General features: G+C 39.9%; 1 protein-coding gene across 2 annotated transcripts; it reads right to left on the bottom strand.

Annotated features, from left to right (window-relative positions):
- Positions 1 to 10,250, bottom strand: LOC118215449 (membrane-spanning 4-domains subfamily A member 4A-like). Of its 2 annotated transcripts, XM_035396273.1 has the most exons (8): positions 10,104 to 10,250; positions 8,329 to 8,492; positions 8,000 to 8,110; positions 7,615 to 7,671; positions 3,480 to 3,608; positions 3,044 to 3,157; positions 1,807 to 1,881; positions 1 to 1,271 (listed from the first exon to the last, which is right to left on the bottom strand). In XM_035396273.1, the coding sequence occupies exons 1-8, from the start codon at positions 10,114 to 10,116 to the stop codon at positions 1,143 to 1,145; spliced, it is 792 nt and encodes a 263-aa protein (XP_035252164.1). In that variant the 5' UTR covers positions 10,117 to 10,250; the 3' UTR covers positions 1 to 1,142. The 2 variants fall into 2 exon arrangements, with proteins under 2 accessions (XP_035252164.1, XP_035252174.1); XM_035396283.1 differs by lacking the exon at positions 1,807 to 1,881 and having other exon boundaries at positions 10,104 to 10,243.
- Between the last annotated feature and the right edge of the window lie 1,717 nt (positions 10,251 to 11,967).

Here is an 11,967-nt window from a genome sequence, read left to right as displayed (position 1 = left end):
TTTAATAAAAATTATTTATTAAACAAAAGTACAAACACAGAGCATACATAGACTAATCGAACCAGGGAGAACTATGCTAAATATGGGAAGGTTGGAGGGTTGGTGTGTGTGTGTGTGTGTGTATATGTGCGCGTACGTGTGCATGTGCGCATGTGTTTCTTTTGTCTCTGGACAAAAGATGAAGGGCAAACCGTGTTAGCTGTGTTTGTGTAAAGTAGTGGGATCAGCGTGTCTGATAACCTTACCTACATGAAAGTATTGCATCGCTCCCGGTAGCGCTGAAGAGGGAAGCGTGGCTTCAGCTCTTTAGCGATACAGTACATGCAACCAAGCAAGTTATTCATCCACTTCCCACTACCGACTATACTAAGAGTGTGGATCATTAATTAAGGAGTTAGCAGAAGGAGGGGGAGAGAGAGGGAGACCACACGTTTGGCAGTACTTATCACCAGCGCAAATAACGTGAAAGGACAAATGGAACTTAAAAAGAAAGAAGGGTCGCACACTCTGTTTACTCCAATGCAGATTTTTATCTCCAACATTTCGGCAGCAAGCTGGGTCAGGGCTGACAAAGGCAGCTTGCTGCCGAAACGTTGGAGATAAAAAATCTGCATTGGAGTAAACAGAGTGTGCGACTCTTCTTTCTTTTTAAGTTTCACTTGCATGTCCTTCTGGTCTGCACCTCACTAAATCAAGGTGTGCGTTTTTTTTTTCACTTTTGAAACGACAAATGGAAACGACATCCCATTAGTCGCAATAAATTCCTTTTAAATTGCAGCCCGTGGGTAAAAAAAACTGGAGAGATCATTTGGATCGGTTGTCAAACAGACCACTGGTCCGCTGTTTCTGAGAAAGACTTGAATAACAAAAAGCACATTTTAAAATTTTTACATTTTTTTTATAGGTACAGTGTGTCCTTTATACTTCAATACAAATTGATTTTTATTCCATGGCTACAGAACAAATGCAACGAAAATACACATTAGCCATCCTAACTGTAAGGAGGCCCTGCTTTATATAATTGGTAATATACATAACAAGATATTTTGTAAAAAAAAATGTATAATGGAAAGTTATGAAAGGTGATAAAGACAAAGTAGCTAATCTATGTCTGTTATTTATATGTAAAATCCGAATATTATTTAAGGTCTTGTAGGATTGAAAGAGAGATAAACTGATCTCTTTCCAGGAAGGAGTTCATCATATATATGAGGCTTCTCTGTTTGCATGCTGCCCATCGCAGTTTGGTCCAAAATGGGTGAAATTGTCGTCTTTAGAAAGGAAAAAGAGAAGGAAAGAAAAAGGTTAATAAAGAAATGTCACTTTACACTAATGCCAGCAGGAAGTGTTTCTGCACGACAGCAGTTTGAGTTCAGCAGTGGAGAGGACATACCTGACTGATACAGTACATTGTACATTCAGTCTGTATTTTGTATTTAGTCTTGAGTCTGTATATTTTTTTTTATGTAGCATGACTGTTTACATAGGTTTCCATCCAACAAGGGACCAGAAAATGAAATCAACCATCTTGCTGCCAACCTTTAACTTTGCTGTAACTTCAGCATAATTTTATACTGTAACACTATCTCTGTATTTTTCAAGCATCACCATTATATGCACATCAGCACATCTAGATATTATGTGAAATGCTTGGGGAAAACACCCAGAGGAAGAGCAGTAGAATAGTCTTAAACCGAGGATAAAACAAGATAAAAACTGAAAAGGCCAATCACCCAAACATGAGTTGTGAGATCCATTATCTGTAGTATACAGGTAGTGAGATAACAGTGTTAACAGAGTTATTACCTGATAAGTTTTTGGTGTTGAGATGAGATTTTCTGATGTGACTTGACTGTTTGTGGCTGGTATATATACCACTTGCTATAAAAAAAATTAAAAAACATTGATTTTCTGTCATGGTTCTGTGTTTCTGTCTCTGTTTTTCCCTGTTGGGCCGCCAGATGGCGACACTTCTGTTTTGTGTGCTGCTCGTTCCCCTGTTGGTTAATTGTTTTATTGTTTTCAATTATTTTATTATTGTCTCGTTATTCAATCATCGTCCCCACCTGCCTCTCGTTTTCCCTTCCCTCTGGTTTGATTGTTCTTTGAGTTCACCTGTGTCTTGTTACCCCTGTCTATTTAAGTTCTTTGTCCCCTTGATTCGGGTGCTGGTTCCTTGTGTTTGTTTCCAATTTGTGCTTGTTCCTGACCTGTATGTATCTTCTTGCGTTTCTTTTATGTGTTTGCCTGTGTGTTCCGCATGCCTGTACCCTGCCTGCCTGTGTTTTTTTGATCTTAAGAATTTTTTGAGTTTGTTTTGCCCTTCGTAGCCTTATCTGTTCCCTGTTTGTTTGCCTTATTTTGTTGGAGTAAAGTCCTTGTTTGTATCTATCCTTTTGAGTTTCGTTATTTTTTCACACTGCACCTGGGTCCTAACCCCCCTGAATCGTGACATTTTCATCAATAAATTTTCATCATTAATAGAGTACTTAGCAGCTGCAAAAGAAATGGGATGCTCTCTACTTAGATGAAGCTCACAATAGCAATGTCATACACTTCAGAATTAAGTGAAGGTAGTTAATCCTGGATTGTGATGTCCATGCATCATGTGCTTCCAACCACTGTTGCTCTTTATTGATAATATCTTGCTCAGAGTTTGATGTGACATCAATTTAGACACGCTTACTCATGAAACACCTGCAAGTAGAGCTGTCATCATCACTGTAGCTCCTGCCAAACATACCGCAACAAACACCTCTCTTTCATAATCACTGAGGTCCTGTCTACTGGCCTGCCCAGCATTTTTGTACATGATCCTGAAACTGCTGGGAGGTTAACCGTTTTATTAACTCAAGGCACACATGTGGAAACAACAAGGAAACACCTGCTTTCAATATATGTTGTGATTCCCATTTATCCATGTTTTTAGCCACTAACTGTATTTTCATTATTGCAGTTGTAATGGTTATCTGGACCCATCATTCAACAGACCGATGCAGCACTCTGCTGAACAAGGCAGCCCAGATTGTAATGTAGTTCTCACCTCTGTGGAGTAGTCACACACTGCTCTGCAGGCGAATGCTGACACACAGATGGAGATGATGAACTCTGGGATGGAGAAAACCAGCAACAGTACTATCATCCCCTGCGACCTGGCCTGCGAAAAGAGAAATGGAGAACAGATCAGTGTCAGACAATCATTCATTCCTACATTTACATTCTGCAGACTTGGACTTTTGCATAATAAACACTTTAGACTTGTTAATATATTTTCAGTAAGATTATCAGGACCTACATCTTTATTTGTTTCACTTACAGCGCCCGTGTGGTCACTAGTGAGTTTAGTTACATGTCAGAAAGATTCCCTCCTAATGGCATCAGCTGAGTCATAGTCATATTATACATTAGCATGATGGGTGTCCAGACCATCCAGATCATGCTTAGATCATGTTAAAAATAAAAAAATGTGACTGTATTACCTGAAGCGCACATCTGCCATCGTAGTCGGAATATGGGCAGTAATTGTGACCAATGTCCAGAGAGAAACAGATTATTGAAATGCCAGCAGTGATGGTGCTGATGATATTCATCACAAGCGCTCCTCTCACCTGCAGAAAAGGCCGGGATTTAATATAATGCTTATGTATAGTATATATAATGATTGATATACACACAATATAACCGAAATATCCGGACACCCCTTGGTCTGGTGCTCTTTTTCATGGTTTGGGCTAGGCCCCTTAGTTCCAGTGAAGGCAAATATTAATGCTACAGCATACAATCACATTCTAGATGATTCTGTGCTTCCCCAACAGTTTAGCGCTAAAAAGAATAATTGTATATTTGGTCGCCTAAAGTTATCTTTCAAAGAAAATATTGTAGTGAAGTAACGCCTGGACTGCGGCTGTGCTGCCAAGCGGGCGGCTTCACTCAATCAGGAGCTAATGACTCTCACCTGCGTGTGCTGTTGTGGACTCTGGCAAGTCTTTAAATAGAAGGCAGAGCCAGGCGCTTGGGGTTGTGGGGGTCATATTCTTGTGTTTGCGACCTGTGTGCAGCAGACTTTCGACATACAGCCCTCGCCAATTGTTCTGGCCACACTGCCTGCATGGTGTGACAAATCTGGAGTGCCGTGGACCAAACTGGTGTCGCCTCTTCCAGTGTTGGCCGGCACTCAAGCTCAGACCCCGAGGAGGGTTCTTGTCAACAGTGGCAGGGAAGTTTTAATCTGTTTAATTGTGTCTTTTTGTCCCGGGTTTTTACTTGTGTTTGTGCCTTTAATAAATGGCAGTGCAGGAGGGAAACTGCATGGGGCGGTCGGTGGTTGGGAAGAGAGTACTAGGCTAGCCTACCGATTATTTCCGACAGCGGGGTGGTAGCCTACTATAACAAGATTGTAGTGTGCATTCTCACGTAATATTCTCACTTTGCTACGTGTGACTATGATTATCATTCTTACAAGTTTAACAGTGCACTTGGCTGTGCGTACTGACTGTAAATTGCTCCATACCATAGCCTATCCGGGCCGCCCGGTGGGGTTTTCCCCCCGATTTGCCCTTGACCATCAATAAATAAAGCCTATTATATTTTTCCATATTCCGTGGGGTGTGTTCTCAACTTCCTATATATCTGGACCTTACTGGTAAAAAGGTGGTGGCAGCTTACAAATTATTTCTGGTCCCTTCTAGTAGGGTTTATTACAATATAATGATTTACATATTCCAACAGATGGAGCTCTATATTGGGATGGCAGGTATGCCATTCTGCCAAGTTATGCCTTGGCGAGGCAGCATGCTTGGTATGGCAGATATGCCATCCCACGAACTTACGTCTTGGTGGGGTGGCATGCCCCATACCTATACAGCACCAAGAGTTTGGCACTTTTCAGGGTTTCCTGCAGAAATAACCGCAATGACCACAGACTCTCAGCCCTTAAAAACATTCATTTCTACCTTCTGACCCCATCTCAACAGACAGAACTCACAAAAAAATTCACACATCCACACAATAACTCTCCAAATTTAGGGGATTTAGTGTTTTTTCCTTCTTCTTTTTCTTCTTCCTGCCTGATTACATCATCAATGTCCAAGACCACAAATAATATGTCTCCCCATTGGACATTTAAGGTACATTTAAAACACCGGATGCACACACAAAATGACATATATAGAAGTGCACTCATTTAAAACTGCTAAATATTGCCATTCCTACATCTCTATCAGTGGTGGCACACTGAGTGGCACTTTTGCATGTGTGAAAGGACAGGTTCGCATCTCCCCACGAACTCATGAAAACCTTTCACTCATTACACTGCCTTGCTAGGTCACTCAAAATAACACATTAAAATTTTTGCTTTTGCATCTTTATCATCTCTGCGGGAAACACATTTATATTTCTGAAATACACATAAAATAAATCCACACTTTAGACAGGTCTGCTTTCGGCATTTTAACTGAGTTTAACGTTAGCTACCTTGCTAACAACATGACAGACCGACTGTATTAGTAGTGCAGATGGCTGTGAAATTCATGAGCACTAAAATCAGGTAACGTTACTGGTCGTACAGAAACTGGCGCAAGATAATTACTTCTTCACAGCAGGTATGTCACAGGGGACAGTTGCTGCAGCCAATGTTATGAAGAACGGTAGGACTAACTACTAGTCAATTATTAGTCAAAAGTCCTTTTAAGATATCTACAAAGAAGTTATGGATATCTTGAAACGATATTATTTTGGAGATATCTTCAATTATCATTCTGTCTAGTCAGAATACATTTATAGATATCTTCTATTATCATTTTGACTAGTCAAAATGCTGTTGTAGATATCAAAAACTGGCTCCCTGTATGCATTCCACATGCTACAAATGCAGCGACCACCATGTCAGACCAACTTGAACCAGAGTCAAGCATCTTTGTCAGGGTTTTCAACGCTGCGGCCCGTGCGAGAAATGAAATGTTAACTTTACTTTTTTAAAACAAGACGAACTGTTTTGCCCCGTCTCTTTCTACTTTGTGGCATTTTCTTACTTTTTTAGAGAACAGCAACTGCCATTTCTTAAACCATAATTGATCACACCAGGTTTGCTAAACATTACATTTACAAAATATTTATATATGGCAGATGCTTTTAACCAAAGCAACATGCAATAAGTGTATACCGAAGGTCGTTGGAAAAACTACAGCACATAGGTCCGACAAGGTCCAATTCTCATAAAGCCATGAACATAGCTCGTTCAAACAGTAAGCATAAAGACCAATATCTATTGCGAGGCCTTGCATCACAATCACGTCAGGCACAGCAGATTTGTATACCATTTGTATAAATACAGAATGTGTGCTTCAGAGAACTTGTGCTGGAAAACAGTAGGGAAACTGACTACAGTTGAAAAGCTGTCATAAGAAACTGATGTAATTGGCCAAATCTGAATGACCACATTCCCTTCAGATGGTAAGATGAAAACACAGGGCCAAGTTACATTACATAATTAGGAAACATCGGGTAGCACTGCCTTGGATTAGAACTTGTTTAATTTGTGCAAGATAAAATAGGCAGTATTGTTTGTTGTAACTTGGCCTCATTTTGATATCAGTACGTTTAATGGCAGGCCTAGATTTTGCATGTTTTAATTAATGACTTATAGACAGTGCTTTGTATGCCTGAGTAACTTGGTATTTTTGTATGTTGAAAACATTTTTGTTGAGATTCTGGTTCACCTTGCACAGCAAGAGGACTAAACAAACAGGGCTCAAATTCCTATTCATATAAATACACATGAAATGTAACATTAAATGTGCATGTTTCTGGTCTGAAACAACACACACACACACCCATAAGATGTCACAACTGGAAGTTTAGAATTGTCTGTCAGTGAGGTTGGTGTGATTGTGCTCTTAGGATTGATGTGTTTGAGGACAACTTGTGTTGATAACATAATATGTTCCATGACCACTTCCCAAAATAAATACAGTCTGGCCAAAAAAAAAGTCACCGTTTTTTTTTTGGACAGTGCCCACTGTACAAGCCTCTGGAGGCAGTGTTATGATCTGGGTTTGCTTCAATTGGACAGGTCTAGGCTCAGCAACGTTATGCGGCAATAAAATGAAGTCAGCTGAGTACCTGAATGTACTGAATGACCAGGTTATCCCATCAATGAATTTTTTCTTCCCTGACGGCACAGGCACATTCCAGGACGACAATGCCAAGATTCATCAGGCTCAAATTGTGAAAGAGTGATTCTGGGAGCATGAGGAATCATTTTCACAAATGAATTGGCCACCACAGAGTCCTGACCTTAACCCCATTGAAAGTCTTTGGGATGTGCTGGAGAAGACTTTAAGGATTGGTTCGACTCTCCCATCGTCTATACAAGATAATGCAATTCTGGATGGAAATAAGTGTTGTGATGTTGCATAAGGTTGTCGAAACAATGCCATGATGAGTGTGCACCGTAATCAAAGCTAAAGGCGGTCCAACGAAATATTAGAGCGTACGATTGTTTTTTGGCCTGGCAGTGTATTTACAGGCAGCTGCTCTGGAAATGATAAATCAGGGCTACTGAGATCTGTCAGTAAATATCTGAATGGTCACATCCAGTCAGTGATCAGAACTCACCAGGGATTTGTTGAGTTTGTTGTTAGCAGCAACACACAAAGCTCCTGAGGAAATGTACTGAGGGGGGATAAAAAAAGGTAAATTAACTCATTTGAGTTTTGTATTTTCAGTCCTCAAATTCACCCAATGTTTTAGTATGCATTTTAATCCAGTCACAGTTTCTTAACCCTGGATTAAATTGGCGTTCGATCCAGACATAAGGTGAAAAATTGCACCTAAATCATGCCGAAATCGAATTTTCACCTGATCAATGACACACCTGGGACTGAAGCACAATCATCTACTAGAGGATCTGTGTTTTGTCCACATCATTTATACCTAATAACCCAGTTCAGTTCAGCAAAGATTTTTTAAGCAGCAGGATTGAATAAATGAATGAACTTACGATAACTCCTCCCCAGAAAACAATCCCAGTGAAAACAGCAATGCTTTCAGCATACCTGGCTATTGCGATGCCAAATAACACGTGCATCACTCCAATCATTATTTGCACTATCTGTAAAAACAAAAAAACAACAAAAATGTTACCAGTTTGTGTCTATGTTTGGATAATTGCAAGGCACTGAATTTTACAGCAGTGTATCCTAATGTCAGTGTCTTTCTTACAGAGCCTTTCCACTGACAGTCTGGGATTGCTGCAGTAATGACTTTGCTTGCAGGTCCCTCTCCAGAGGGAGAGAATGGTAAAATGCAAGAGTTGTGCAATTATCTTACCCCCCGTGCCTTTGGGTCTCCTTTCAGAAACTTTCCCAACGCAGAGGAAACATGTGGGGTAGTGCCGAAAGCTGGTGCAGTAGGACCACTTTGCTGAGGGTACATCGGGGTGACGACCACAGATCCACTCTGTGTTGAGCTGGCCATTTTACAAGTAGTGCCCTCTGTGGGAAGAGGTGGATAAAGGAAGTGGAGGTACAGTTTTACATTACATGATTATACCCATGATTATACTCTTCTTTTCTTCTTCTATTTTCTGCCTGATTACATCATCAATGCCACTAGACCACAAATAATATGTCTCCGCATTGGACATTTAAGGTACATCAGCCAATAAAAACATTGGATGCACATGCAAAATGACATATAGAAGTGCCCTTTGATGTCATCTCACCGAGTAGTGTGTCTGCCTGTGATACTTTTGTATGACTGACAGACTAGGTTCAACCTCGCGTTCAGTTGACCACTCTGTTTTCAGTTTTCGCAACACCGTAAACTCTCTTGCCCGCACTTACCGGCTCATGTTACAGAATTTTAAACTCGGCGATTGGATGTTTCATGTCGAAGTGCACCATGGGAGTCGTAGTTAACCTATAAATCTCCACACACATTTGCAAATCGCCAGACGCATTTGCAGATCTCTGCCACGGCAGAAATGTAGCAAAACTCGTGTGTAAAAAGACAGCCAATTGAGAGGCCCGCTTGAGTTGTAACTGATGATATAGACATTAACAGATCTATGTACGCATTTACAGAGCTGTGTATGCATTTACAGATTTATGTATGCATTTACAGAGTGTGTACACATTTACGGATCTGCGTACACATTTACAGATCTGTACACGCATTAACAGATTTATGTACGCATTTACAGAATGTGTACGCATTTACACATCTGTGTACGCATTTACAGATTTATGTATGCATTTACAGATCTGTGCACGCATTTACAGATCTGTATACGCATTTACAGATTTATGTATGCATTTACAGATCTGTGCACGCATTTACAGATCTGTATACGCATTTACAGATTTATTTACAGATCTGTGTACGAATTTACAGATTTATGTACACATTTGCAAATAATTCTGCTACAATAATAGCCCCATAGTAGTGTAACCACAAAAATAAGACAAAAACGTTGGACAGTGGCTGCACGCAATGTTATTAAGAACGGTAGGACTAACTAATTAACTTGCACACACATCACATATAGGCTACTTCATCACATGCAACATGTCAACAATCTTATTAAGCAAATCCAACTATTTATTTCTACAGCCTACTTCATAATACTGTGTACAACCTCTTGCCAACATTTTGTGTGTGTGCGCGTGCGTGCGTGTGTACTACAGTTCTATATGTTGGCTAGTGTTGGGCAGAGCTACTAGCTTAACTAGTCTATGTTTTCTATTACCATGTGTACTTTCTATTACTAAAATCAAGCAGCTATAATTGTTGGCTAGCTGTATTGCATAAAAGTACGTTTGTTACACCAGCATCATTTATTGACTCAGAAAATCCCAGTTTACATTTAAAACCCCATTGTCTATCGGATATTGAAAGCAAGACATAAAATGGACCATTCAGACCAAAAGGGGCAGGTGCCTCCCCTGCACCCCATTTGTTAATTAAATAGTAATTATAAATGTATATTATGCTCTGGTTATGCCACTTTTACATAGCTAATGTCGGCTACGCTAGGAAGAAAATGTTTTCTAAAGTAGATACTGTCGGAGATAATATGCGCACCATGAAAGTTGCAGTCATACCTTTCGCCCTCATCAATAAAATCAAACCTTTTAATTATGCTCAGTTGAGTCTTCTTCATCATTATAATACAAAATCAACTTCTCAAAATAATACACACAATAGTGTCCACACACCAAATGTCAAACTGAAAACAATGTCTGAAGAGTAAGCTTCTTACCTTTCACAAACAAACCTAGAAATGTTTAAGGTGTAACTCTCTTACTGCTAAAATGAGCACAGAAACCACACAGTAAACGTTATGGACGCAGCCATAGGCCCTCCTCTTCTAGCAAAACTTAGTTTCAGACAACCATGATTTCCTGTCTATTGTCAGTCACATGGTATCTTGTGGGAGAACGCAAAGTGTACGTGTTGTTCAAGACTGTGCCCCTCTTAGACACATCAGGTCGCTCTGTCCAGAAAACAATGCGAATAAATAAACTAATTAAAGAGTAATTTCACTCTCACACACACACACACACACACACACACACCACACACCACACACCGCACACACACACACACCACACACACTCACTGCCCAATTCATGAAGCACTGTCAACCCCACAACCACCACTAAGCAATAGTATCTTGATTCCAAATTCAAATACAAAGCCTACATAATCCTTGCCTATTAAATAATAGGCAAATGGCAAGGCAAAATATGAACAACCCTATGTGAGTTTCAGTCAGCAAGTGAACTATCAAATATGAGATGTAGCCACATAAGATGTTGATATTCTTTATTTGTAGAAATACGCCCAAACAACATTATTGGCACTACTAGTTACGCTCATTATTGAAAACCATAGTTAAAAAAAGTTGTTAAATAGTTGCTCTTTGTCCTTTTGACTACCAGATGCCACTATCCGGCACTGTGTATAAAAGCTTTGAGTAATGAATCCTTTTTCCATACAGTTCAGAGGAACGGTTCAATGCTCTAGACAGCTTCGCTTTACCATCACTATATGATGCTATCGAGTCAGCATGTACCGAAATCTCTAAGGAATATTTCCTGTTGAATATATGCCATAAAGAAGTCAAGCTGTTCTGGAGGGAGAAGGGGGTCCTACCTGGTGCCAGATAGGTGTACGTAATAAAGCAGCCACTGCATATATGTACGCTAGCACACTTAGACACTACAGCTCACAAATAACAACCAAAGGAAGAGTACATAGTTCAGACAAAACTGAGAAAATTCACACAACCAAAAAAAATACATACATAAATAAATGGCTGAACCATTCCTTGTATTAAGAGCTTGTCAGAGCTAAAAGATAGATTTAGATATAAAAAAAAAAAAAAACCCTTTAAGAAGTCTCAAGAGGTTATGTTTTCATAGTCTTAAACTTTTTCGCCTTTGCTACACCCTCCCCCCCCCCCCCCCCTCCCCTTCAGACACCCACCAGAACACCAAGAGATCAAATCCACAGGAAACACTGGTATGTATTTTGAGGAGTAGGTACCGGCACGTATTTTGGTCCAGTTCAAACAGTGGTTAACACTATGGTATTTTTGTAATGTTTGAAGCGTCACTACCTGCCTTTTCGTAGTCTTTCGATCGCTGAAGAAAAAAAAGTGACACTTTTGACAGTGTGACCTTCGCGCGCTGCAAGTCATCCGACCACCTCAGAAAGGAGCAAGCACGGAGCGCGCGGCCTAGGCTCTTTTTGAAAATAAATATGTAGACGCGACAGTATGGTTTTGAAAGCCCATTTAGGCAGAAATATTTAGAAAGTTTAACATTTTTAATTTATGAATTTAATATATAGGCCATATACAGTACATATATATAATAATTATTTTATAGTTTTTATTTTATTTTAATTATAATTTTTTTTGTTATGGTGTGGCGGCAAGGATTTTGCCATGGCGCCACGCCA

The sequence above is a fragment of the Anguilla anguilla genome, chromosome 1 (assembly GCF_013347855.1).
Source record: "Anguilla anguilla isolate fAngAng1 chromosome 1, fAngAng1.pri, whole genome shotgun sequence".
Lineage (NCBI taxonomy): Eukaryota > Metazoa > Chordata > Actinopteri > Anguilliformes > Anguillidae > Anguilla > Anguilla anguilla.
Note: the sequence above shows the minus strand (reverse complement) of the source record. Positions and strands in the feature narration are given on the sequence as shown.

What these genes read in the sequence shown, in the direction of transcription:
- LOC118215449 (XM_035396273.1), bottom strand. An exon ending in ACAAACTCAACAAATCCCTG is followed by an intron (nt 3,609 to 7,614) that starts GTGAGTTCTGAT and finishes CCTTTTCTGCAG; the next exon opens with GTGAGAGGAGCGCTTGTGAT. An exon ending in CAACACCAAAAACTTATCAG is followed by an intron (nt 1,272 to 1,806) that starts GTAATAACTCTG and finishes TCCTTTCTAAAG; the next exon opens with ACGACAATTTCACCCATTTT.